Raw genomic sequence first — 27,436 nt, forward strand, 5'->3', positions numbered from 1 at the left:
GCCCCCCCCTGCCCGGGTCGTAATCCTGATAGTCATTCCTGTTACCTTTATGGGATGCCCTGGCAGGCCAGCCCCTTCACACACACGCTCTCCACTGTAACCATCTGGGACTGTTGCTATCCCCACTTACGGCTGCAGAAACCGAATCTTCGAACCCAGGTCATCTGGCTCTGAAACGTGTGCTGTTTTCCTTATGCCACCGGGCCTCTCCTTTCTCCCGCCGGGATGGCTCGCATGCCATGGCTCTTGCGCAGTCCTGCCAGTGTCCTCTCCAAAACACCATTGATTGATTCACTCCACAAGCATCTGTTGCATTCATACTGAGCACAGGCAAGGGGCTGGGCACAGGCGCTGTGGGCCGGTTTGACCCACTTCCCTGCCAACCAGGCACTATCCGTGGGGCTTTGCCGGATTTCCAGCTCAGCCTGATGGCTGCTGATGGACCTCGAGGTCCCACAGCCAAATGAATAGAGTGCACCAGCTCAACCTTTGTTGATGTGGGCACCATCTTATTATAATAACAACTCACCTTTGCAGCCTTGTTTGCATACCACACACCCTTTCTTGTCCGTTACCTCCTCTGAGCCTCACAACAACCCCGTGAGAGGCCTGTGACCCCCATTTCACTGACAAGGAACCTGAGGTTCAGAGAGATTACCTACCAGTAAAGCCAGACTAGAACCCAGGTTTCTAGAACCCTAGTTAGTGCATGCCCCACCTCTCCCCCCTCTTCTCTTCCACAGAAGGTATCAACCGCTCCACTCCAATAACCTCCCATGCACCCAGGTGCTCCCCTAGGAGGTCAGGGGACATCCCTAGCCCCTAGCCCTGAGTGGTTTTTCTTTTTTCTTTTTCTTTTTTTAATATATTTCATTGATTTTTTACAAAGAGGAAGGTAGAGGGATAGAGAGTTAGAAACGTCGATGAGAGAGAGACACCGATCAGCTGCCCCCTGCACACCCCTGACTGGGGATGTGCCCACAACCAAGGTACATGCCCCTGACCGGAATCGAACCCGGGACCTTTCAGTCTGAAGGCCGACGCTCTATCCACTTAGCCTAACCAGTCTTGGCTTTTGCTGAATCCGAGTGGTTTTTCACTTTGAACTTTATCTCAAATCTCTTGCCAAACTGGCCACAGCCACCCCCCGCACCGTAACCCCCCAGAATTCAACCCTCCCTCTCAGCCTGCCCCCCTGGCTTTCCATTCTCTCCTGCCTCCTCCAGGGAGGACAGGGGACAGGAGGGGAGACTGGAGGTTGCAGGAGGGAAAGGGAAGGCTCCCACAGGAACCTCTGCTGGACCTGCAGGGCCCTGCACTCAGCTCTGCCAGCCGGGCTCCTGGGACACCAGCGAGGTTGCGCAAAACTTGAGGAGGAGAGAGACAGCAGTACACAAGGGCGGGGGGGAGAAAGGTTCGGCACAGGAAGCGTGTGTGGGAGAGGCAGCAGCGCAGTCCATCCCGATTTCCCCAAGCATGCCATTGTCCTTCGTCCCCAGGGAAACCTGTTGGTGAAGTCCTAGGTGTCTCCTTCAACAAGGGGCCTCCTCGAGGTCACGGTGCCCATCCCCCTGCCTCTGGGCAGGCTGTTGTCTCTGTTCCTTCCGAGCTGTCTGGCTGGATGGTATTTTGGGGCGGGGCTTCTGGAGGCACCAGGGGCCTTGGGGTGGGGGTGGGGAGGGAGGCAAGGGGTCAAATCAATACGCCGAATCCCAGCTGGGACTCCTGCCCTCGCACTCCCACCTTCTCTCTGCGTGGTGTCCAGCGGGGGTGACGGTGATGTCACAGGTGCAGGGTGCCAGCCATGTGCCGGGCGCCAAGCAAAACAGCCAGGGCGAGTGTGTGCATCATCGGCGCCCGGGAAGGAAGGCCACCGGCAGCAGTGAGTCCGGTGGAAGGACTGGAAAGGAGGAAGGGAGGCACCTTCTGGAGGGGGGCGGGGAAGCCCGGCATAAAACATAAAACGGCTGCAGCAAGGACTAGAGAGAGAAGCCCAAGGTTGGCACTGAGGAGGCATGTCCCTCACCCTCCCTCCCCTTGTCTGCTTCTCCCAAAGCCCGCACATGCCCCAGACATGAGCCAGCCCAGGCCCCGCTACGTGGTAGACAGAGCTGCGTACTCCCTCACCCTCTTCGACCATGAGTTCCAGAAGAAGGACCGGACGTACCCACTGGGAGAGAAGCTGCGCTATGCGTTCAGGTAACATGACCCAGCGCCCAGGCTCCTCCCCTCTGCTCCCCACCGACGTCTCTCCCGCACTAGGCGTGTGGCTCTCACACCAGCATCCCTCACACGGGGCTCGGGGGAAGCCCTGGGAGGGCTGGTGTGGGACCCTGAGTGGAAGATCCCATCATTTCAACTGTCCTGAGACCCCCCTCCCCCCCAGGGAGGATGGGGAGGAGGAGCAAAGACCACTCGCAGCTTCAGCGGGACCATCCCCAACCCCCTGCATGAGGTCTTCTTGCCATAGACTCAGCCCACTCAAGTGTTTCTTGAGTTCTTAAGAGAGCGATAGACGGGCATGCTGCGGCACGGGGTGAGGGGCATCAGAGCCCTTTGCTGCAATGTCCTATCCCCTCCTTGTTAATAAACATCGGAAGCCACCATCACCCATGCTCTTTGCCCTCTTTCCCTCCTAGATTAAGGTGACCAGATCTTCCCGCTTTTGGCGGGACAGACCAGATTTTTAACAATTTTTCCCGCATCCTGCGGCATTTAAAAAAAAAAGTCCCGATCTTTTTTTTTTTTTTTTTTTTTTAAGATTGGAAAGATTCTTTCCAAAAATCAGGACTTTTTTTAAATGCAGCGGGACACAGGAAAAATAGTTAAAAATCTGGACTGTCCCACCAAAAGCGGGATGATCTGGTCACCTTGTCCTAGATGGTCCTTCCTTCTCTTGGTCCAGAGAATGCCCAAAGGCGGCCCCTGAAGGGTACCTACCAGGACGTGGTCCCTCCAGCCTCTGGGCCATTTCCGGTGTCAGGTCCCTGGAGGTGGGGTGGTGGGTGGTGAAGCCTGGCCTCAAAGGGGGTGGTCTACACCCACACTCCAGGAGCCTGAGGCCACCTCTTCGCCTTCCCCCTTCCCAGGCTTCTGGCAGACGGCGCGCGGGCCACTCCCAGGCCTCACTGTAGGCTGGCTTGCTCTTCCCCACTCCCTGATTCAGTTACCTGGATTGAGGTCACTGGCAGTGGCTGGAGTGGAGATGCAGGTGGAACTGGTTCAGACTAGGGGAATCACCCACTTCAGTTTTCACCAAAAGCCCGGGCCCAACCCTACCTCTCCTGAGAGGCTTCATCTCTGCCCGGCTACAGCCAGCGCCTGGGGTGCCTGGTGTTCAGGCTCTGCCCCCACAGCTGTGCTCCTCGGAGAGGTGGGCTCTGCCTTCCTCGGCGCCCAATGAATTCACGTTTGGATTGTTTTTGCACTGGAGGGATGAGGGTATCTGCTGTTGTCCTAAAAGTTTGGGATGATGAAAATGATGAAGGGATGTAGGGAACTAAGAATTCTCATGAGGCTGGCATGGGAGCCTTAAACAGTGCCTGGCACACCGAAGGTGCTCCAATAAATATTTGTTGAATGAATGAATGAGTGAAGGAATGAATGTCAAGAAAGCTAATCCCTCTGCCCACTTCCTTCTTGCCTTCAGAGCCTCTGTATAGGTGTTTGGCATCACTTTCTAGCTCTTCTCTCAAGTTTCAGATTGCTTTGCTCAACCTAAGGCAGGCTTGCAAGTAAGGCTGGGCAGGTAGGCTGGGCAGGAATGAACCTTCAAGTGGGTTGTTTCTCTTTCTTTAGCCAGCTCTCTATTCACGAGTCCAGTTTTCCCTGCCACAAACAAGCCTGTGAGAGTTCCTGCAGGGCTGGTTCTCTCCTGGGACAAGGCTTTAGAGATGCATTACGCTACTTACCACCAGTCTGACTCCCATTCATCATCCCAGGGATGGGAGAAGCGTCCACCTGCCCCAGAGGGGATGAGGGAGTCAGATGTGGGTGGCGGTGCTTTTCCACCGAGTGTTGGTTCGGGTAGAAAGTCTACACGGACAGTACAGGGTGCAAAGCATTTTCTGTGTGTGTTTCAGTCTTGGGTGAAATCCAGGGGACCCAGTGACAGGGAAACTATTGTTGAACCGCAGCAAAGAGCAAGAAAGGAGGCCTAATCAGAGCGGGCCAGTGAGTCATCCGCTGGGCCCTGGATATTTGAGTTCCCGCAACTGGCAAAAGCAAAGCAAATGCCTCCCACCCTCTTCCAGTCATCAATCCCCCAGCTGTCACCCTCCGGTTTGCAGGCCCTTGTTCTGACCGCTCCTGCGTTTCTATGAAAGGGCCGCGAGGTGTTCGACAAACAGGGCAGGGACCAACTCTCCCACCCCGCGCTCACCAATCAGTGAACGGCTCCCAGGCTTCCCTCCCAGAGGGCTTAGCAGGGGAACAAACTTGGCTTTGGAGTCACCGCACATGAAGGATGCTGGGTCCACGGGGCACACGCCCTGCAGCACAATGGAGCCTTCCTCTAGGAGAAGTTCTCAGAAAGATGGCAGTAGCCCCTACTCAGACTGAGTTGCTTTTGTTGTTGTTGTGTTTCTTTTTCTGTGCTGTTTGAGTTATTACAGTGAGAACACAGTCACTTTCCATAAGAGAAAGGTTTAGCAACATGCCTGTAACCTATTCCTTCTTTTTACCAAGAATACTTGGGGTGGGGAAGAGAAGGATCCCCAGTCAGACAAACAATCTGGTAACTAGAGCTGTTGGCAAGAAAATGTATGGTATTCACTCGTAGAAAGATAATGGTGAGCTTAAATCTGTAAAATGTGTTTAGCAATACAAGGTGGGGCGAAAGTGGGGTTACAGTTCTGAGTACACAAAACACAGTTTATTCTTGTATTATTTTATTATTGTATTATTGTATTATTATTTCTCCATGCAAACAACTGTAAATACTTAATCTGCCACGATAGTTTATTGTATATACCCTTGAACAGACTGAGTTTCCTTTTTTTTTTTTTTTTTTGAGTTTCCTTTTTAAAAAAAAAACACATTTTTTTATTAATTTTAGAGAGGAAGGAAGAGGGAGAGAGTGACAGAAACATCAATGAGAGAATCATTGATCAGCTGCCTCCTGTATGCCACCACACTGGGGATTGAGCCCACAACCCAGGCATGTGCCCTTGACTGGAATCGAACCTGGGATCCTTCAGTCTGCAGGCCAGCACTCTAACCACTGAGCAAAACCAGCTAGGGCATTTTTTTTCTTTCTTTTTTTTATTTCAGAGAGGAAGGGATAGGGAGAGAGAGGTAGAAACATCAATGGTGGGAAAGAATCATTGGCTGTCTCCTGAATACCCCCTGCCTGGGCATGTGTCCTGACCAGGAACTGAACCCGTGACCTAGTTCATAGGTCAACACTGGCTGAGCCAGACTGGGTTTCAATACCGGCTCATCCATTCACTTATTCACTCATTCATTTATTCAACATATATTTACAAAGCACCCCAATGTAGTGCACATGGTATACAGAAATGACAAGAGAGCCAGACTTCTCACCGTTGTGAGTTTGCTGTTTAGTGGGAGAGAGAGATGAAAAGCAAGTCATTAAACATGGGGCACTCATGGAGCTAAGAAGCCCAGACAAGGGGGCCCAGGCCTGTGTTCAATCAGCCAGAATCTCAGAGAAGCCTTTCCTGGAGATGGGCCAATTGAGATGGGCCTGGACTTGACACCTCAGAAGGTTAAGCCACCGAGAAATCCATGCCTTTAAGCCAAGTCTTACAGATTTCCCTGCAGGCAGCATTCATCAGAAGACCTCCAGCTCATGCACAGGATATGCTGGTGGTTCTCAAGAGAAAGTCCCTGCTTTTCCTTCTCAGTGTCTGGCCTACTGTCCAGTACACGTGCTCATCACATTCTGAATAAATTTTGAATGAATGATGATCAGCAACAGGATATTGTAATCCCGTCCCAACTTGGAGGTGCCCAAGCCTGGGCAGCGCTGCCTGGACATCTGCCCATTTTTCCTCCAGATGTTCCCCGGCCAAGATCAAAACCGTGGTGTTTGGGCTGCTCCCTGTGCTCTCCTGGCTCCCCAAGTACAAAATCAAAGACTACATTGTCCCCGACCTGCTTGGTGGCCTCAGCGGTGGATCCATCCAGGTGCCACAAGGTGAGGGGTCCTCTCAGCCAGGCCTGCTCCTCTCCACCCTCACCTTCTGTGGCTTCCGTGATCCCCGTGTCCCTGAGCCTTCATCCTCTCGTCCTCCGCAGGCATGGCATTTGCTCTTCTAGCCAACCTTCCGGCAGTCAACGGCCTCTACTCCTCCTTCTTCCCCCTCCTGACCTACTTCTTCCTGGGGGGTATACACCAGATGGTGCCAGGTAAGACCTCTCCCCTCCCAGCAGGCAGGAGGACGGATGGGATGAAAGGGGGTTCAGGTGATTTTTCCATCTGCCTACTCCTCTAGTTGATGCCAGTTGGTTCTCAAGGGACCATCACTGTGTCAGTCCCAGGTCCTCCGTGACCTTGGAGAAACCACTTAGCTTCTGCGAGCTCAGTCAGCATTACCTGTTCTGCCTTCCTCCCCGGAATGTGGGGGAGACTTGGTGCAACAAGATAAACCATGTGCCATAAAGTGCTCAACAGCCGTGAGAAATTACCTTCTAACCCCAGGCTGGTCCCAGCAGGCCACGGAGGGGGACATGGGGAGTTCTCTGGTGCTAAGGGAGACAGAGAAAGGACCTGGCCACAAGGCCTGCTTCTGGGTCGGGTCCTGCTTGTATTTCCAAGCACACTTCCTCAGGCGTCCAGCAAAATAATATTAACAGCTGAGGTGAAACAGTAGATCATGGTCAGATATGCATGGTGTTACGCTGGAGAGCAGCCTGGAGGCCCTGGGGCTCCATCCCCTTGGAGGTCGGGAGCGATCCTGGGCCCCTTGATGGTTTCCATGGGTTTGATCCAAACCTCTAATTTTTGCTGGCTGGGTGGGGCACCACAGGTACCTTTGCTGTTATCAGTATCCTGGTGGGTAACATCTGTCTGCAGCTGGCCCCAGAGTCAAAGTTCCAGATCTTCAACAATGCTACCAACCAGACCCATGTGGACACAGCAGCCATGGACGCCGAGAGGCTGCACGTGTCAGCAACACTAGCCTGCCTGACTGCCATCATCCAGGTGAGGAGCCGGCCAAATCCCTGCCATCAGACCACCCTGCCCCTGACTCAAAGACCCAGCTTTGATGTTAAAGCTGATTTAGGGCTCTACCTCCTCCATCTTCCCCATTCTCAGGGCCCCCAAAGACTTTAAAAAGCCAGATGTCACCCCCAGCAGGTCCTTACGGCCAGCATCCACACCTGATAAAACTGTCCTGAGTTTGGACTATCTCAACACTCGTGTCTTCTCTCCACTCCCTTTCCAGTGTCTAGCCCTCTGCCAGCACAGTCCTCCTGTTTCCTGTCTTCTCTTATCCTCCACCAGCCTCCTCTGCTCCAAGCCATGGCATCACCTACACTTCACAATTCCTTTTTTGCCACATGCAAAGGACTCTGCTGGGTTTTGTGAAGGAAAACACGGCCTGATAGAATGCAAGCACAGGAAGCAACCTCAGAGGGCACCTTTTATTCCTTCATTCATTTAGTTAATGTTTCCTAGCTATTTCACTGTGCCAGGAACTGGGCTAGGCCCTGGGGATAAAAGATAAGTAAGAAAGAGGCCACGTTTTCCAGAAGCTCTCAGCCCAGCAGAGGAAATAGCCATGTCAACAGATAAATTTGTAGGCGGTGAGATAAGCAGCATAATAGAGCTACATACAAACCGCTGTGGGAACACCGAAAAGAGTTAGGAACGGCCTCTCCTCCAAGAGAAGAGGTGACCTGGGTCTTAAAGGATGACTAGAAGTGACCAGGAAGCAAAAGAATACGGCATGGAAGGATGGTCCAGGCAGAGAAAAAGATCCCCCCAAGCAACGAGGCCTCCGAGAGGGTGAACTGACCAGGAATGGCAAGGCAAGAAGTATAGTGGGACTGGAGGGCAGGGGGCCTTTGGGGACGGGCCAGAGAAGAGGCTAGAAAGGTAGGCATGGACCAGACGATGATGTTTGAGGTCTGTCCCCTAGGCAATGGCTTCAGGTCCGATTGGCAGTTGAAGGATCATTTGGGCTACGGAGAAGATGAGGAGGTGGGAGGTGAATTAGAATTAATCCTCTTGGGGACCATACAGAGAGCCAGGCAAGAGTGCTGAGGGCTGCCAAAACTGGTTTGACTCAGTGGATAGAGTGTCGGCCTGCAGATTGAGGGGTCCCAGGTTCAATTTTGGTCAAGGGTATGTAACTTGGTTGCGGGTACATCCCCAGTGGGGGGCGGGGGGGATGCAGGAGGCAGCTGATCGATGATTCTCTCTCATCGATGTTTCTAACTCTCTATCCCTCTCTCTTCCTCTCTGTAAAAAATCAATAAAATATATATATATTTTTTTTTAAAGAGTGCTAAGGGCCTAGACCAGTGGTGGCCATGGAGAAAGCCACGGAGACGGGAGTGGACATGAGGAACATTTTGCCAGGAGCAAAATTAACTGGGCTCTGGTTACAGATGGGATGTGGGAGGTGAGGGAGGGATGACTCCCAAGGTATTGTTTGGCCAACTGGGTGGATGGCAGAGTCATCCACGAACCGAGGAAACACTGAGGGAGGGCCAGTTTCACTCACAGATGAGGAAACTGAAGACAGAGAGGTGGAGTGGCAAAGAGGCCAGTGTCCTTAAGGAACCAAAATTCTGCTGGCACATTAAAAAGGAAGACAAGGTCACAAAGGACTCATTTCCCTAGGGCTGCTGCTCCCCAGAGCTGCCCAGAACTCCAGCCCTGGGTTTGGAACAGGCAAGTGTGGGAGCTGCTGACCCTCTTGGTCATTTCCCCCTCAGATGGGCCTGGGCTTCGTGCAGTTTGGCTTTGTGGCCATTTACCTCTCCGAATCCTTCATCCGGGGCTTCATGACGGCTGCCGGCCTGCAGATCCTGATCTCGGTGCTCAAGTACATCTTTGGACTGACCATCCCTTCCTACACAGGCCCAGGGTCCATCGTCTTTGTGAGTCTAGAATAGTGCCCTGCAAATGGGGAGGGGCTCATTACAACAGCCAAGTTCACTGTTGTGAGCTTCTTATCATGGGATGCTCCTGAGCAAGGGCCGGCTGACCCGATGTTAGGAGAGGACGCTGAGGGGGTTCTCACATTGGGAGGGAGGGTCAAACACGTGACCTTGAAGGTTCAATGAGGTTCCCTGTGGTTAATCCCTGTAGAAAAGGAGAGGTAGCCTCTTACTAAGTTCCCTGTTCCACTGGCTGGGAAGTCCTTCCTTACGTCTAGTTTCTACCCTCTTTAACTTGACCTCTTTCTGGAGGAAGAGAAAGGGAATCAGCATCCCTGACCAGCATGAGCTCCTGCTGTGCCCTTTGGGAGAGGGTGGTGGGAAATAGCATTGTGTTCCTAATCAGGTTCACACCCAGATTCTGGACTCTCTACTGAGAGCCAAATTTTTTTGACTCTGAGAAGAGGCAGGAAAGGTAGACAATGATGTTTGAGGTCTGTCCCCTAGGCAATGGCTTCAGGTCCGATTGGCAGTTGAAGGATCATTTGGGCTACGGAGAAGATGAGGAGTGGGAGGTGGGTTAGAATCAATCCTGTTGATTAGAATCAATTCTAATATTTGGGTTCTGCTTGGGTGCCTCCATGAGTACTGATGAGATCCCCTCACGGGGTCAGCCATCCAGGGGTGCGGGTGGTGGGGGAAGAAGCAGTGGGAGCCCATAGGCATGATGCTCTCTCCACCAGACCTTCATTGACATTTGCAAAAACCTCCCCCACACCAACATCGCCTCGCTCATCTTCGCCCTCATTAGTGGCATCTTCCTGGTGCTGGTGAAGGAGCTCAACGCTCGCTACATGCACAAGATCCACTTCCCCATCCCTACAGAGATGATTGTGGTAAGACCTCAACCGGGGCTGGGTGTTGAGGGCCAGATCAGAGAGGCTAGGAGAAGAGACATCCAGGTCCAGCCAGGGCCAGGGCGCCCCTCCCCAGTCTCACCCCCTCCACTGTCAGCCAGTAGAGCAAGAAGTCAGAGATGAATCCCTCCCACCTCCCTGAATATGGCCCCACTCTTCCTGTTCCCTTTGAGTCTTCTCCACTCAAAGAGGCAGGCAAGTGAGATTTGGGTTCCCCAGAGAAAAGGGAGGCTTGAGAGAAACCTTTGCACTCACCCCAACTTTAAACCAATCCCCATTCTCCACTTTGGGGTTTGCAGGTGGTGGTGGCAACAGCTATCTCTGGGGGCTGTAAGATGCCCCAAAAGTATCACATGCAGATCGTGGGGGAGATCCAACATGGGTGAGTCCAGGGAGGGCTGGAAAGCCTGATGAACTCTATGAAAGTGCATCCTAAACCCTATGACACTGCCCAGCTATGGACCGCGACTATGACTTATTACGGAGAAGAGCCACACGAGGGGCCAATGCTGGCTGTTTTATGAACAGCGAGTCTTAACTGGCACACTCCCCCCGGAAGTCTCAGTCAGTGGGGCTATTAAAGCAGTGCCTCCCTGATCAGCCCTTATCTGGCTCTTCACCCTGTTCTAATGCATTGGCTCTTTTTATCCACGTGGACAGGAAGCTGTTAGGATGAATCAAATTCGTTAAGCATCCGCTCTGTGCCAGGCAGCCCGCTGGGCCCTGGGAGGGGCCGTTCAGGGCTGGGCTGCAGAACTGCAGCCGGTGGGGTGGGGGGTGCTCACAACATGGGGGGCTGGTGAGAGTAAAGAGTCCAGAATCTGGGTGTGAACCAATGAGGCCCTGCCAATTACTGGCTCTGAGACCTTGGACAAGCCCAGTCCTCTAAGCCTCGATTCCTACTTTGTCAATGGGAGTGATGGCCCTCTGGCATTGTACTGAGGACTCAGGCTGAAAGGTAACCACGTGAGACCCTGGCACACAGTGGGGCCCTGCTGCTCCCTGTGAGCTGCTGAAGGACTCAGTGCCCTCCCTCTCCTCACACCCTTGGGCCCTGCCTCCCCTCTGGCTCCTTGGCAGGTTCCCTACTCCTGTGTTGCCTGTGGTTTCACAGTGGAAGGACATGGTTGGCACAGCCTTCTCCCTGGCCATCGTGGGCTATGTCATCAACCTGGCTGTGGGTCGGACCCTGGCTAGCAAGCATGGCTATGATGTGGATCCTAACCAGGTAGGTCCTGCTACCCCCGGTAAGACTGAACAGGACAGGCCGGGGCCCACAGAGCCCAGAGAAAAGATAACTTGGGCCTCTGGACCGAGGTAAGGAAAGCTGCCTGCCAGTGGGGAGGGAGTATGACCCCAAGAGCTGACCTCTGCTTAATTGGGTGTGTATGGCTTTAGAGTAGTAGGTCATGTCTTGGGCCCAAGATCCAGCTTGCATGGCCGACTCGGTGTGGTCCACCCTGCCACCCCATGCCCACATCTCCATTGCCTAATCCCGCCCTTGTCCCACAGGAGATGATTGCCCTGGGCTGCAGCAATTTCTTTGGCTCCTTCTTTAAAATCCATGTCATTTGCTGTGCTCTCTCCGTCACTCTGGCTGTGGATGGAGCTGGAGGGAAATCCCAGGTGAGTGCTGGGCCAGGGAGGAGGATGGGGAACTGAACAGTTGCCCAGAGCTGTGGTCGGCAAACTGTGGCTCGCGAGCCACATGCGGCTCTTTGGCCCCTTGAGTGTGGCTCTTCCACAAAATACCATGGCCTGGGAGAATCTATTTTGAAGAAGTGGTATTAGAAGAAGTTTAAGTTTTAAAATTTTGGCTCTCAAAAGAAATTTCAATCATTGTGCTGTTGATAGTTGGCTCTGTTGACTAATGAGTTTGCCGACCACTGCCCCAGAGGATCCCAGAAACCTGCAAGCCGGGCCAGCTGCTTCTCCCACCTTCCTCTCCATTCCCTGGTCTCCACTCCACCAAAGGCATCTATTGGAAACCAACCGGAAGCAACACTCCCTACTCCCAACTCTTTCTCTGAATAGGTGGCAAGCCTGTGTGTGTCTCTGGTGGTGATGATCACCATGCTGGTCCTGGGGTCCTATCTATACCCTCTCCCCAAGGTAAGAGCCCAGCAGGAGAACAGAGGCCAGCAAAAGACTCCAGGAAAAGCAACTCCTAAGGGTCATGAGGCAGGTTACAAAGTGTTGTCATTGTCGTACTTTGACCTAATCACAGCCTGTGTGGTAGACAACACAGGTTTACTCTTCCCAGTTTACAGGTGAGGGAAACTGAGGCTGAGAATGTCTAAGTGATGTGCCAGTGGCGGTACAGCTCACAAGTTCAGGGCTGGTCCCAGACTCCAGCCTCCAAACCTCAGGAATGAGTCCCTAGTCTGTTGACAAGTACCCATGAGCCTCAGCATAGGAAGGCTCTAGGCATGGGCCACGGGTGTGAGAGAAGAGGGGAGGGGTGAGAGGAGGCCAGGATGGGTCCCATGGCTCTAGCTCCTTTGCTCTCCAATCCTAAGCCTGGGTGCAGAGATTTGGGGGTTCTGGGGAAGAAGTGTTCTGAGCTTCAGCTCTGCCCTGCCAGGCTCCAGGGTCAGGTGTGTTCGTAGGAAGGGCAGGGAGAAGGGGACACCCCAGTGACAGGAACAATGTTCTGCTTCCCTAGTCTGTGCTGGGAGCCCTGATAGCTGTCAACCTCAAGAACTCCCTCAAGCAACTCGCCGACCCCTACTACCTGTGGAGGAAGAGCAAGCTGGACTGTGTAGGTACCAGGTGGCCTCTGTGTACCTGTCTGAGCCCTGTCCCCTTCTCCAACCTCACAGCCCTGTCCCTTCTCCTGTGAATGATCTTTCTGGTTAGCTGCTTCAGAACTGGCATCACCAGGTGCTACGAACTCAGGTTTTAGAGAGACACCCTGTGCTCAAATCCTAACTCAGACATTCACAGGCTCAATAATCAATAGCAAGCCTCTTAACCTCTCTGCATCTCAGCTTCCTCGTCTGTGATATGGATATTTCTTGCTCTCCCCCATCCCCAGGGTTGCTTAGGAGGAAGAAATTAGACAACACAAGAAGGGAGCACATTGTCCAAACTGAATCTGTACTCAATAAAACTTAGCTATTATTATTTTTTTTGATTCATCGTTCCAAAAAAAAAAAAAAAAAAAAGCAGAAGAGATCATGTTGTTGTTTAAAAAAAAAAAAAAAAAAAAAAAGAACATAAAGCAAGCAGAGCCTTAAGCAAGTTACTAGACTTCTCTGGAGTTCTGTTTCCTCACGCATATGAAGGTGACAGTCAAGGCTGCGTCATACACTGGTTCTGAAGATTAAATGAGATCACGGTGGGAAAGCACCGTGTAACCGTAGAGCTCTACAATCTGACTTACGTGGCAGTGAGTCATGTTCTCCACTGGACAATAGGGAGGAGGCTAACATGTATTGGAGACACTGTGTTATCCCTACTTAAGCCCCACCGTAACCTATGAGAGAGGATTTCCTCATCTCCTTCTGAGATGAGGAAACCAAGGCTCAGAGAGGTTAAGTAATTCGTCAAAGGCCACAGAGGTAGTAAGTGGTGGAGTCAGGATTGGAACTCCAAGTGCTGGATACCAAACTTCTGGGCTGGGCTGTCTCCTACAGGAGCCAGAGAAGTGAATGACCCACCTGGCTCCTGGGTGAGTGAGTGAGGAAAGGAGAAGATTGATGTCCCAATTCCCAGCCCAAGGATTTGCTTTTACTCCATCCCAACACCCCCTGGCTCTGGCAATTAATCCTGAATATTCATAGTGCTCTGGGTTCCCATCTGTTCCTCACAATTCTCTATGGAAATTGAGTAGATTTATTCTCTTTTGAGCTGTTTGGGGAACTCTAAAGGAACATAGGGGCCAACAATCAACATTGAATCCAATTCTACCAGGCCCCCAGGCCATCAGGCCAGGAGGCATCTCTAAGCCCTGTTGGGCATTCCCAGCTTACTGGTAGATGGACAAAGGTACTCAAGCCTTTCAATCACCCATTGGGTGCCCATCACTAGGCTGGGACCTCTCTGTTTCTTAACTCGTTCATCCTTTCATGAAGCAGGTGGATTAGGCATCTAAGGCTCACATAGCCAGAAGTGGGAGAACGAAACTTGGAACTCAGGACTGACCCCCCAAGACTCTTGCTCTTATCATTATGCCCTCAAAGACCTGGGTGTGCTGGGCTTATCGATTAAAAACAAGACAAGACCAGGGGGCCACACTCAATCTGAGAGGAAGGGACAAATGTCACCAAAACATTAAACGGTACAAAACTGGCATGAAAGTGGAAGGGTGGGTCTGGGTTGTGCTGGCAGAGGACGATCATGGCAAATCCAGGAAGACTGCCTGAAAGAGGCAGTTTTCTTCCCAGGTCTGCTTTCATATCTCTTTCCTCACAGTGTGTCTGGGTGGTGAGCTTCCTCTCCTCCTTCTTCTTGAGCCTGCCTTACGGTGTGGCAGTGGGTGTCGCCTTCTCCATCCTCGTTGTGGTCTTCCAGACCCAGTTGTAAGTAACAGCCCCTCCCCAAAGACACAATGGGGATTGAGGGGGGGGACCCTGAGCCAGCCCACCAACCCTGCTGCCTCTGGGCCTGGCACAGGAGGTGCTGCCAAGCCTCAGGAGAGCCCAACCCAGCCAGGACTGTGGGCACAGGCTGGGCTGCCTGACTTCCCATATCCTGGGAACCCCAGAGGAAGCCATTGTGATCTTGGAGGGCCAGGGGCTAGAGAAAGGAGGGGAAGATCAGGTGGGTAAGACTCGGTGTCCTTCTAAAGGCACTGCCAGTCACCAGAACACATGGGACCCCAGCCAGGGGCATATGAGGCCAGAGGGCAGATATCGTGTCCTTCCTATAAAGAGATTCAATAGGACATTCCAGGGTGTCCAGGCCAGGGTAAGAAGGATGCTAAATGTTAGGGAAACCCTACCTTCACCTCTTGAGAACTCAAGACCAGGAAGTGACGTTAGGGCCACATAACTTGTCGCCATGTGTACCTCCATCCCTTCTCTCCCACTAAGCCCCAGTCCGGGAACTATGTCAAGGGCCTGTCATCCCTCTGGTTACAGTTCAGCCACCAGACATGCATCCCGGTGCCCAGGAATGCAGAAGGGACCCTGCCTCTGCTCCAGCCCCCAGCCCCAGCATCTCTCCAGGCCCATTGGCTGTTAGCATTCACTTACGTTTTTTCTTCTTCTTCATCCAGTCGAAATGGCTACGCTTTGGCCCAGGTCATGGACACGGACATTTATGTGAATCCCAAGACCTACAATAGGGTGTGTAATCCAAGCCTGTGAACTTCCTCTTTTGCCCTCCCTCCCACCGTCCCCAAATAAAAGGGATAGGGATTTTTAAAATAAAAAGTCAATAAAGACATTTCTGCTACTTAAACTCAGCCTCCCGGTCACAGGTCCGGGAAATCCAGGGGATTAAGATCGTCACTTACTGCTCTCCTCTCTACTTCGCCAACTCAGAGATCTTCAGGCAAAAAGTCATTGCCAAGGTAAATCTCAGCCCTTCGGTGACCATAAAGGCTGGGCAGAGAGTGACCTGAAGGTGGAAGGAAGGGGGCTGGGAGCCAAGGGCAGGCCTCCTTCAAAGAGGGCAGAGGTCACGCCTGCTGTTGACTCTTTCCCCACAGACGGGCGTGGACGCCCAGAAAGTGCTGCTGGCCAAGCAAAAATACCTCAAGAAGCAGGAGAGGGGGAGAGCGATGCCCACACAACAGAGGAAGTCTCTATTTATGAAAACCAAGGTGAGCTGAGGCCAGGGCCAGCCATGGTTTCTCCTGCCTTCTCTGATCTTGCACCCTGGGGCCCCTCCTTCTCCCAGCGCCCTTCCAGGCAAAGACAGAAGTCTCCGTGGACAATGCTTGGTGGCCATTGACCGTTCTTATCCGTGGGTGAGGGGAGACCAGCTCCCATGTCCCCCCATGCTGTGTTTAACATAGGATATGAACCATGGACTTATGAACAACCCGGGGGGTTGGGGGGAGCAGCAGTGAATTTCCTAGGGTACCCAGCCAACTCAGAACAGCGTGGTGGCGATGCATGTGGGAGAAAGAGCAGGCATGGGAAAATGCAAAAAAAAGAGCTCAGTTCTTCCCAAAGGCTCCCTCCCAGAATGAAGTAGGCAGTGGCTTTGGTGCCTCTCCTGGAGGGATCCTCCAACTTTGTCTGGGTCATGAGACACCGCGCTGCAGGCCCTGCCTAAGGAAGGGCCTTTGGGGGCTGCCTCTCCCATGAGGATTTCGGGGTTTGTATTCACCAGGATCAAGTGCAGTGATTCTCCTTCACCTGCAGGCTCCCTGGCCCTACTTGAGCTGCAGCAAAGTCTGGTTCGGTTGGCTGACCTCCCACCCCCTCCCTCCAGACTGTCTCCCTGCAGGAACTCCAGCAGGACTTTGAGAACCCCTCCCCAACCGACCCCAACAACAACCAGACGCCGGCGAACGGTGCCAGCAGCGGCGTGTCCTACATCACCTTCAGCCCCGACAGCCCCCCAGCTTCCCGCTGCGAGCCGCCGGCCCCTGCCGAGACCCCCCGGGAGCCCACTGACATGCTGGCCAGCGTCCCGCCCTTCATCACCTTCCACACCCTCATCCTCGACATGAGTGGGGTCAGCTTTGTGGACTTAATGGGCATCAAAGCCTTGGCCAAGGTGAGGCCCTTGTGCACAGGGAGCACAAGTCACCCCCATGCACACCCGCACTTCTGCTCCCCCACTCTTGCTTTGCGTTCATTCTGACAAGCTGAGGGAGGATGCATGCCAACAGGACTGAAGGGCCCGAAGGGTCCCTTTCTCCCAGATGTGGCCAGGACAAGGGGCTCTGTGCAGAGTGGGCCCAGACAGCCCAAGACAAGGAATGGGTGGCTGGAGAGGGAGACCAGAAGTCCAGGCCCCCCTGTCGCACCCCCCCCCAAAGCACCCCTCTCTAGCAGAGGCCGTCACAAGCTCCCTCGCCGGCCACAGGGACCCACCCCAGGGTCCTCTGAGCGGAGTCCAGCTTGGCCCTGGTTCATGGTCTGCTGCTCCTTCCCACACTCACCCACACACTCTAGCATCAGCCAGTCCCGGCCAGCTGAGGAGGGAAGAAATAACACCAGCGCCCCACATCCTTGGGCCAAACAGGCTGCCCACAGGGCACCTTGAATACATGTGTTCACCTGACCGCTTCTCAGCAACCCCCTCCAAGGGCTGAGTCAGCCAACCTCAGAGCTGGCTCAGGTCCAGGAGAGCATAGTATAAGGGCTGACATCACCACTGGCCAGGTACCCCAAAAGCTCGTCCCAGCTCGGAGCTCAGCCTGCTTCCCTGGCCTGGATCTGAAATTCAGGTGGGCCTTGGCTGCCACCCTCGCCTCCCCAGGTCTTGGGTCTCCCTTGCAGCTTCTGCCTGAAGCCACAATGTGGGGAAGGAGGTGGAGTCTGGGAACCTAAGCTACTGAGAGGAAAGCTCTGGCCCCATCAGAAGGGGCCGTGGTGACTTTAAGTGCCCGCCTCCTTGGCAAAGCCCCACTTCCTCCCTGCCTTTCAGAGATGCCTCGAGCCAACACTCCAGCGAGAAGTGGTGTGTGCTTTGCTGCTATTTTTATCTTCCGCTGCGGGGCTCTCAGGATTGCTTATTTGCTTGGCTTCCCCTCTGAAATGGGTTCTGCGAATCACTTTGGAGACCCACTCAGAACATTCCTTTCCTTTTGTCCTCCCTACCCCGGCGCTTCTAGCTGAGCTCCACCTATGGGAAGATCGGTGTGAAGGTCTTCTTGGTGAACATCCATGGTAAGAGAAGGCATTTATGAGGTTGAAAGACTGGCAAGCGGGTGAGGTGGGAACAAACAGGTTGGAGGGATGCTGAACAAGGAAGGGGGTGGAAATGAGAGCCCCTATATAGTCCCCCAAACTCCTGCCTGCTCAGGAAAGCTTCAGACACAAGTCAGAAGAGACTGTGGCCATATTGTATAAACACCCTAGGGATCTCAATAGCAGAGTGGGAGATGATGGAGTTAAGATAACTGGGATTCTAATTTGCCATGTATCCTTGGCCAAGTCACTTTATCTGTCTAGGGATCAATTGTCACCTGTCTAAATATATAAAAGCCTAAGTAATCAAATGTCCAGATGACCACTCAACCTGTCGCCATGATGCACACTGACCACCAGGGGGAAGACGCTCATCATAGGAGCTGCCCCCTGGTGGTCAGTGCACTCCCACAGCCAACCTTCCATGGTCCTGATGGGCCCGATTACCCCCCATGCACGAATTTGTACACCAATCCTCTGGTGTAAAATAAGGAGGTTGACTAGATGAATTTGGGGTTCTTCTCTAAATCTGAAAGTCCATGAATAATAAATGAAACATATATCATTACTACTCAGGGAATGCCGATATGCAGTTTTATATGCATGCAACCTCCACAGGACACATATACACAGCCGGAGGGCATGCCCACACAGCAGTGGATTTTCTCATCGTTAGCACACACTCCGAGTGCAGGGACATGAGCACACAGCACGTGCACACAGACACACAAGAGCATGTGAAGGGACACCTACTTGCATACCCTGCTTCCCACCAAGGGTCAGAGCCCTTCCAGGGGCGGCCTGTCCACCTTCAGAACTGGCCTGAGCATGTCCCAGCCCTGGGAGAGGGCGTCTGCGATGGCAGTGATGTGCACGGGGTATGTGCTCCAGAATCAGAGCCAGAGGCTCCTGCCCCCTCACGGACACTCCTCAGGAAATCAGCTCCGAGATCCGAGAGGGGTAGGAGCTCCGCCACACACGGACGTTGCGGGAAAGTCCTGGGTCAGCAGGAGGAAGGAAGGACCCTCAAAAGACAGAACTGGCAGCAGCCTCCTCAGGAACTACTTTCGCCTTTCCCTCTCAATGGCCACAAAGTACCGACTCCCTGAATCAAACTGCTTCCTTCTGCCCTGGGTTGGAGGCTCAGCATCCTCAGGTTCACGTTGCCCTCTGCTGTTCCAAACTGATATTGCAAGGTCAATGCCACAGCCCTCGGAGGCCAAGAGAGTGACCTCCGGGCCTCTCTTTCCTATCCTTTCACCAACGCCCCCTCCACCCCCAGGTCCAATCCACAGTGACTGTTGCGTTCTGAAGGTGGTCTTCTCCTCCCTCCAGCTCAGGTGTACAATGACATTAGCCATGGAGGCGTCTTTGAAGATGGGTGTCTAGAGCGCAACCACGTCTTTCCCAGCATTCACGACGCGGTCCTCTTTGCCCAGGCGAATGCCAGAGAAGTGGCCCCAGCACCTGACTTCCAAGGGGTAAGGTCCGGGCACCTACGGGGTCCTAGGCCCCAGGACATGGAAATAGCAGGACCAGGGGGCATGAGAACAAGCACAGGAGAAGTTTGGTGTGCCAAAACCAATTCCGAATCTGTTTCCTTGCCTGTAGAATGGACACCCAAAACTAACATTGCATGCCTCAATGCGTTTTTCTTTTCTTTTTCTTTTTCTTTCTTTCTTTCTTTTTTTTTTTTTTTTTTTTTTGCTTTAGGAATAACTGATAGCTATATCTTTTACGTCACTTGAAAGTGCTTTGTATATGGTAAAATCTTTTATTAATATTAATGTTCGGCCCTGGCCAGGTGGCTTTGCTGGTTGAGTGTTGTCCCATGAACCGGGAGGTTGCTGGTTGGATTCCTGGTCAGGGCATGTGCCCAGGTTGTAGGCTTGATCCTCAGTAGGAGTGGTGCAGGAGACAGCTGATTGGTGTTTCTCATCACTGTTTCTGTCTCTCTCTCTCTCTCTCTCTCTCTCTCTCTCTCTCTACCTCTCTACCTCTCTCTCAAAAACAAAAATTAGAATATTAATGTTCAGATAAGAACAAAAAAAGAAAGATGAAAAAAAATTAGTGTCCAGTCAGACAAACACCCAATTCAGCTATGTCCCATGTTCTGGCATTGCTCACCTCTCCTCCTCCTTCAGCTAGAAGAGATTTGGAGGGGGGGGAGGGGGTAAGCCTGCCTCTTTAAATTTAACAGAGCTTGCAGATTTTCGGCTGGTGATGAATGAAGAAACTGGATTTGAGTTTTATCTCAGTTTCTTGACATCTAATTTACTATCTCAGTAAGTGGTATGCAAATGAGCTACAAATAACACTGTAGAATTAAAAAAATAAAAAGCTGGGGAAGCAGAAAAAGCCCACCCAGGCCTTCTCTGCAACCCCCACCTCCCAGAGTCCCCTCCCAGCTCAGCCCGTCCTCGGCCACCCAATACTCTGTGTCCCAGCCCTCGATAAAACTGGGCCTTATCCATCTTGGGGTCATAGCAAAGCCTTTTCTGGCCCCAGAGCAACAATGTGCTCTTTGCTTTAAGAAACTGATGAAGGTGAAGCCATCTGTCCTAGGTACTGAAAGGCTGCCCAGCAATACACAAGACCTTGGCTCCCACCCTCGACATGTGGACAGAAACTATGCAGCGCAGTTAATGAGCCTTGTCCACACAGCAAAAGAGAAGATCTTTATCATTTGTTATAGTACAAATAATGTCCAGTTATCACAGTTTATGTCTTTAAAATAAGTTATATTATATGTTGTGCCACGCCAGCCCAGCCAAGGGAGAATCTGAGTGGCGGCGGTGAAGGATTGAGAAAAGACAGACAAGAGAATGAAGGCTGGGTTTCGGTGGGACACTGCCCTCTCTGACGGAGAGCTAGAGACAGCACCACAAACTGCAAGCTGTGTCTTAATATTAATGTTCGGCCCTGGCCAGGTGGCTTTGCTGGTTGAGTGTTGTCCCATGAACCGGGAGGTTGCTGGTTGGATTCCTGGTCAGGGCATGTGCCCAGGTTGTAGGCTTGATCCTCAGTAGGAGTGGTACAGGAGACAGCTGATTGGTGTTTCTCATCACTGTTTCTCTCTCCCTCTCTCTCTCTCTCTCTCTCTCTCTCTCTCTCTCTCTCTACCTCTCTCTCAAAAACAAAAATTAGAATATTAATGTTCAGATAAGAACAAAAAAAGAAAGATGCCACGAGGCAAAGTGAGGGCGTGGTCAAAATGTTTACAACATTCCCATGGGTTTCAATCCCACTCAATTACATGCACCTGATCAAGCTTTGTTTACTTGCAGCCTCTATCACTTAGGCACATGGGGCCACATGTTTGGACCATAGGTTCAAGCTGACAACCATAGCTGTTGGCAATACTTGTGCTGGGAGGGCTCTGCCCCCCAGGACTTGCACGTGGCCACGAGAGGACTGTGCCCTCTCATCAGTCCAAGGCTTGAGCCTGTCCAAACACTGTAGCCGCTCTCCACAATATGTAATACGTTTACGTATTACGGAATATATTCATCTCTATAAATCACACTACCCCCTTTTCAACAGCATGGTGAGTAGAAAAGCCAGCAAAGCGAGTTTGGTGAGGAAACTTCAGATTCCCTGAAGTCAGGCAGCTGGCCATTTGTCAGTGTAAGCTAAGTACACTTTCCCTGCCTTTAAAATGCCCGCAGAGGGCAGCCTCTGGTGTAGGCAGAACGGGGCTCTGTTTTGTGAGCAGGTGAGGGAGGGGAGGAAAGGGGCAGGAGAGCAGCTGTGCATCCGAACACATGGTGCCACCGAAAACCTGCCTTTCGCCGAAACCGGTTTGGCTCAGTCGGTGTGTGAACTGAAAGGTCCCGGGTTTGATTCCGGTCAAGGGCATGTAAGTTGGTTGCAGGCACATCCCTAGTGCGGGGTGTGCAGGAGGTGGCTGGTCGATGCTTCTCTCTCATCGACGTTTCTGGCTCTCTATCTCTCTCCCTTCCTCTCTGTAAAAAATTAATAAAATATATATTAAAAAAAAAAAGAAAAAGAAAAAGAAAAAGAAGAAAGAAAGAAGGAAAGCCTGCCTTTCGCACCAGGCTGCGTGGCTGTCACAGAGCTCACTCTGCACCAGGCTGTATGTGTAGTTTGGTCACAGAGCTCACCCTGTCCCAGGCTGTGTGTGTAGATCAGTCACAGAGCTCACCCTGCCCCAGGCTGTGTGTGTAGTTCAGTCACAGAGTTCACTCTGCACCAGGCTGTGTGGCTGTCACGGAGCTCACCCTGCACCAGGCTGTGTGGCTGTGTGTGTAGTTCTGTCACAGAGCTCACCCTGCACCAGGCTGTGTGGCTGTGTGTGTAGTTCGGTCACAGAGTTCACCCTGCACCAGGCTGTGTGTGTAGTTCTGTCACGGAGCTCACCCTGCACCAGGCTGTGTGGCTGTGTGTATAGTTTGGTCACAGAGTTCACCCTGCACCAGGCTATGTGTGTAGTTCGGTCACAGAGCTCACCCTGCACCAGGCTGTTTGTGTAGTTCGGTCACAGAGCTCACCCTGCACCAGGCTGTGTGGCTGTCACGGAGCTCACCCTGCACCAGGCTGTGTGGCTGTCACGGAGCTCACCCTGCACCAGGCTGTGTGGCTGTCACAGAGTTCACCCTGCACCAGGCTGTGTGGCTGTCACGGAGCTCACCCTGCACCAGGCTGTGTGGCTGTCACGGAGCTCACCCTGCACCAGGCTGTGTGGCTGTCACAGAGTCCACCCTGCACCAGGCTGTGTGGCTGTGTGTGTAGTTCAGTCACAGAGTTCACCCTGCACCAGGCTGTGTGGCTGTCACGGAGCTCACCCTGCACCAGGCTGTGTGTGTAGTTCTGTCACAGAGTTCACCCTGCACCAGGCTGTGTGTGTAGTTCGGTCACAGAGCTCACCCTGCACCAGGCTGTGTGGCTGTCACAGAGCTCACCCTGCACCAGGCTGTGTGGCTGTCACGGAGCTCACCCTGCACCAGGCTGTGTGGCTTCACAGAGTTCACCCTGCACCAGGCTGTGTGGCTGTCACAGAGTTCACTCTGCACCAGGCTGTGTGGCTGTGTGTGTAGTTCAGTCACAGAGTTCACCCTGCACCAGGCTGTGTGGCTGTCACAGAGTTCACTCTGCACCAGGCTGTGTGGCTGTCACAGAGTTCACTCTGCACCAGGCTGTGTGGCTGTCACAGAGTTCACTCTGCACCAGGCTGTGTGGCTGTGTGTGTAGTTCGGTCACAGAGTTCACCCTGCACCAGGCTGTGTGGCTGTCACAGAGTTCACCCTGCACCAGGCTGTGTGGCTGTCACAGAGTTCACTCTGCACCAGGCTGTGTGGCTGTGTGTGTAGTTCAGTCACAGAGTTCACCCTGCACCAGGCTGTGTGTGTAGTTCGGTCACAGAGTTCACCCTGCACCAGGCTGTGTGTGTAGTTCGGTCACAGAGTTCACCCTGCACCAGGCTGTGTGGCTGTCACGGAGCTCACCCTGCACCAGGCTGTGTGGTTCCGTCACGGAGCTCGTTCTGTACCACTTTTTCCCTCTAGACTTCAGTGGACCCTGAGATCTCCTTATACGATTCGGAGGAGGAGAGCCCCAGCTACTGGGACTTAGAGCAGGTGAGTGGGGGGGGGGGGGGGCAGGAGGTGGAGGGCAGGGGAAGGAAGGAGACCCTCTCACATCCAAGGTGTTCAATGGGCTCTCTCACCTCCAGGCCAGAACAGTCATCTTGAAGTCAACAAAGTGTCTTTCTCATCTTTCTTTTAATAGCAGGTCTTAATTCTTCTCACTCCCTGAAAGGCATGGGGCTGAGGGGGGCGGGGGGGGGGGGGGGAAGAGAAGAGTACTGGATCTAGTCCTAGAGAACTAATATCTATTCTTAACTCTCCAACACATCACTCACGTGGTCCTGGGCAAGCCACATAACAACACCAGGCCCCGGTTTTTATCATTACAAAGTCCCCTCCACCTCACAAGATTAGCAGGGGATTCATTTGTTCCTTCATTAACTCAACGGGTATTTGTGGAGTGCTTACTGCTTGCCTATCCAGTTTCAGGCTGGGCATACAGCTGTGAACAAAACGAAGACCCCCTGTCTTAGGAAACTTATATTCTGGTAGGGCCAATATTACCGCGTGTGGACAGGCCTTAAAAGCTAAGAGCTATGCAGGTGGGAGGGGTTATCCCCTCGGGGTCTTCTGTTCCTGATGCCCTGAATTAAAAGAAATCAGATAGAAATAGCATCTCACTTCATGCTTCTTCCCAGTCTTCACGGGCTTGAATTCCGTGGCCCTCTGAGCACACCTCTGGGAGTGTCAATGGAGTGCAGGAGACATTGAGACATACAGCCAGAGCCAGGAAGCTTTGGCAGGCTGCTTTCTAGGTCCCTTGGAATCTCCAGCATGTTCCAAACTGCTGGGCAGGACCAAAATAGTTTATCAGCCAGAAAGGACTACAGAGCTTGTCTGATCTCAGCCCTCAGCCACTCTGAACCCAACGCAGAACTCCAGAATCTAACGCAGCTCCTCTCCTCCCCTCTCCTCCCCTCTCCTCCCCTCTCCTCCCCGGCAGGAGATGTTCGGGGGCATGTTTCACACAGAGACTCTGACGGCCCTGTGAGGCCCAGCAGGTCCCAGGCTGCCTCCAGAGCGCATGGCACCTGGGACTTCATGAAGGATGAGCCTGGGATCACAGCAGATGGCGGAGAGAGGACAGCACCTCCACTAGGACGTCGGCTCCTCTCTATTCTTCTCCTCCTCCCCCTCCTCCTCCCCCCCCTCCTCCCCCTCCTCCTCCCCCCCCCCTCCTCCTCCTCCTCCTCCTCCTCCTCCTCCTCCTCCTCCTCCTCCTCCTCCTCCTCCTCCTCCTTTCTCGTCACCCTGCCTCCCTCCTGGCATCTCTAGAGCGAGCCAGTCTCAGAAGCAGGGAAAGCTGCTGCTAACCCTCGTGATCCTGGCCAGCAAGCGTCCTGTTTGCTGTCCATGGCAGCTGACCAGAGGCCCTGACTTACTGGACTGGAAGCATGAACCAAGAACAGGAGGGAACGTGTGAATGCTGACCTGGAGTGAAAGCTTCAAGAGTGTCCCTTGGCATGCATGGCTTAGTATCAAATGGTGTCATCAAGCTGTCACAGGACACAGGAACACACTTGCTTAGGACTCTGTCACTTGCCCCTTCCAGCTGCCCCCACTCTGTTCCTGGTAGCCCTGCACCTCTGGCACCTTGTACTCCCCTTAACCCAGGATCTCTGTCTTGGTGATTGTACAACCTCCTCCTCCTCATCTCCAGGCTGCTGGGACCTCCATGCTATTCAACACATCAGAGTCGAGCCTGGGGAGTAGCCAGGGCCCTCAAGGCCCACAGAACTACCTCCCAAGAGCAGTTCGCCAAGGAAGCTGCCCCGGCTTCCTGAAACATTACCATTGCTCCTGCCCTCGGGGGCTGCTCCCTTCCGCTTGATAGGAGGAATCCCCTGGCCACCTAGCAGTAGGTACCAGTTATTCTGCACGAAAGCTTTGGGGATTCCCTCTTTGTACCAGAGATGGGGGTGGAATGCTAGTGCCAACTTAGGGAAAACTGGTGGGACCTGAGGGAGCCTGGACAGTCCCCCTGACCTGACAGCCCATCAGAGAAATGCTTCCTCCACTTGGGAAATGTGTCTCGTCCTTCTTCACTTGGCAAGAGCCAATGACTTTAACTCTTTTTTGTCAGCTTGGGGCCTGAATCCTTCAGCCAAGCAAGGGAGAATGTTTCCCCCACCCCCACCCTCACCCTCCGAAAAGACCAGCTACATCCCCTACCTAGGCACAGAACATGGAGAAGGGCCGACCCAGATTGGGTCTTCCCCCACAGGGATTCCTTAACAAACTCAGGTCCCGAGGCCGCCTCCTTCTAGGAAAGATGAGGAGTTAAGTTCTCTCTGAACATAAGGAGGTAACTGTGACTTGGAAATACATAGGTTTCATGTGCAAGTGTTTGGGGAAATTTCCATGGATGTGCACACAAAAAACCTTTTGGCCTCTCTCCACTGCATCGCCCAAGCTCTTTCAACTTAATGACCCCTGCCCAACAGGTTGGGCTGGCCCAGCCTGGAAAAATGTACCAATTCCTAACTTCAACCTGACCTGTATTGTGTGTGTGTGTGTTTGTGTGTGTGTGTTGAGTGAGCCAGTCAGCTAGCAAGTCTTCTTAGAGTTAAAGGAGTGGGTACTGGCAAAGAGCCAACAGATTCTTGGCCTACAAGCACTGCTTCTGTGTGAATTATTATGCCATCTGGCTGCCAATGGAACTCAAAACTTGGAAGGCAGAAGACAATGTTATCTGGGATTCACCATGCCCAGCACCCAAAGTGCCAAATTCCAGAAAGAGAAGACCTTAGCCAATGACAACTCACCCTTCCCTACTCCACCTCCTTCAAAGTCTAGCTTAGGCGTAGGAGGTGGGAAAAGATCACAGAGTCTCAGGACATCCAAGTCAAGAGATCCCCTTTGAACCAAATGTTTCTATCCTTGGGGACTTGATTAAGTAACCATTAGCCACCAGGCCAGCCCCAGGCTTCATGGGGATTACTGACTCACAATGGCCTGGAGTTGGTCCTGAAGCATGTCCCATTGGAATTGGAAACACAGGGGTCATAGAAAGATATTATAGAAAACTTCACTTTCAGAATACTTTGGAAAGAACACAGATTCACACAGACCACTCTCTGGAAATGATCAAAGCAGGAAAGGAGGGCAAGGTGGTGAAATAATCCAGAATTTCAATACTTTCAAATATTCTTAGTGATACTGACCTGTGATGATGTGGTTCCTGGGAAAGCCAGGATTCTTGAGACATTTGTGTAATTTATTTAATTTAAATGCCTTTCACCTTTTGTTCATTTTGGTAATAAAGTGCTTTTGAAATACGAATAAATGTGTGCATTTGGGTGGTTTTCCAGAAAAGATAGACACATCACCTCCAAGAAAATCTGGCCTTGCTTTTCACTGTCCTGGGGGAGAGTTGGGAGAAAGCAATAGGAGCTAAGAATTCAACATGAGGCTCTCAGCTCCCCTCCAGGTTCTGGTTTTCCACTCCCAGCAATGAATAAACTCCACGATCCAGCTGAAGAGCAGAGGTTAGGGTAAGAAGACTGGGCTAAGAGACCCACATACTCAGGACCAGCTCCGAGCCCACTCTGTAATTTCTGTGGCTATCAGGGAGGTGAAAGTCCCATCATCTCTCTGTATACCTTCACATGCTAATTCTTCAACATTCATGAGATGCCTGTTCAAAGCCAACCCATCAATGGTTAACAAAGCTTTCAGAATCTTTGGTTTGGGGAAACACATATCTAGTCATAGCTTTTCCTCCCCAGATTGTGAGAAAATGCAAGGAGCATAAAGCTATACAAAGGACCAAACTGTGCAATGAGTTAGATTGGCTCCAAAAGTTGTTTGCTAACAATGGGAAATAAGAGGAGTCAGAAAAACAACAAAGGTGTGAAGGAGACAGAAATGAAGTGGAAAGGGGTAGACTATAGATAAATCCCAGAGCAAGTACAAGAGGGGGATTAATAAATATCAGAGTAGAAATAAATGACTAAAATAATATACAAAAGATCAATGAATGCAGGAGCAGGTTCTTTGAAAAAATAAACAAGATTGACAAACA

The 27,436-nt window shown here is 52.3% G+C and overlaps 1 protein-coding gene and 1 long non-coding RNA gene across 2 annotated transcripts in view; one reads left to right on the plus strand and one right to left on the minus strand.

Annotated features, from left to right (window-relative positions):
• The window catches only part of LOC311612748, a 67,066-nt gene extending 49,989 nt beyond the window's left edge, over nt 1–17,077 (minus strand). The window contains exons 1-2 of the long non-coding RNA XR_014793345.1: nt 17,056–17,077; nt 15,191–15,273 (exon numbers count right to left, since the gene is read on the minus strand). This is a non-coding gene — a long non-coding RNA (uncharacterized lncRNA). The remainder of the gene's footprint in view (nt 1–15,190; nt 15,274–17,055) is intronic.
• On the plus strand, nt 2,075–26,698 carry SLC26A9 (solute carrier family 26 member 9; the record flags this gene model as incomplete). The annotated part of the gene is made up of 20 exons (XM_084865870.1): nt 2,075–2,199; nt 6,021–6,160; nt 6,262–6,372; nt 6,993–7,168; nt 8,911–9,075; nt 9,819–9,971; nt 10,292–10,374; nt 11,073–11,220; nt 11,505–11,618; nt 12,027–12,104; nt 12,658–12,753; nt 14,409–14,515; nt 15,214–15,283; nt 15,418–15,510; nt 15,649–15,762; nt 16,380–16,667; nt 17,731–17,785; nt 19,142–19,287; nt 23,332–23,403; nt 24,356–26,698. The coding sequence occupies 20 exons, from the start codon at nt 2,075–2,077 to the stop codon at nt 24,401–24,403; spliced, it is 2,382 nt and encodes a 793-aa protein (XP_084721996.1). The 3' UTR covers nt 24,404–26,698.
• Nucleotides 26,699–27,436: the final 738 nt, after the last annotated feature.

Source organism: Pipistrellus hanaki (genome assembly GCF_964339955.1).
Source record: "Pipistrellus hanaki genome assembly, chromosome: 18".
Lineage (NCBI taxonomy): Eukaryota > Metazoa > Chordata > Mammalia > Chiroptera > Vespertilionidae > Pipistrellus > Pipistrellus hanaki.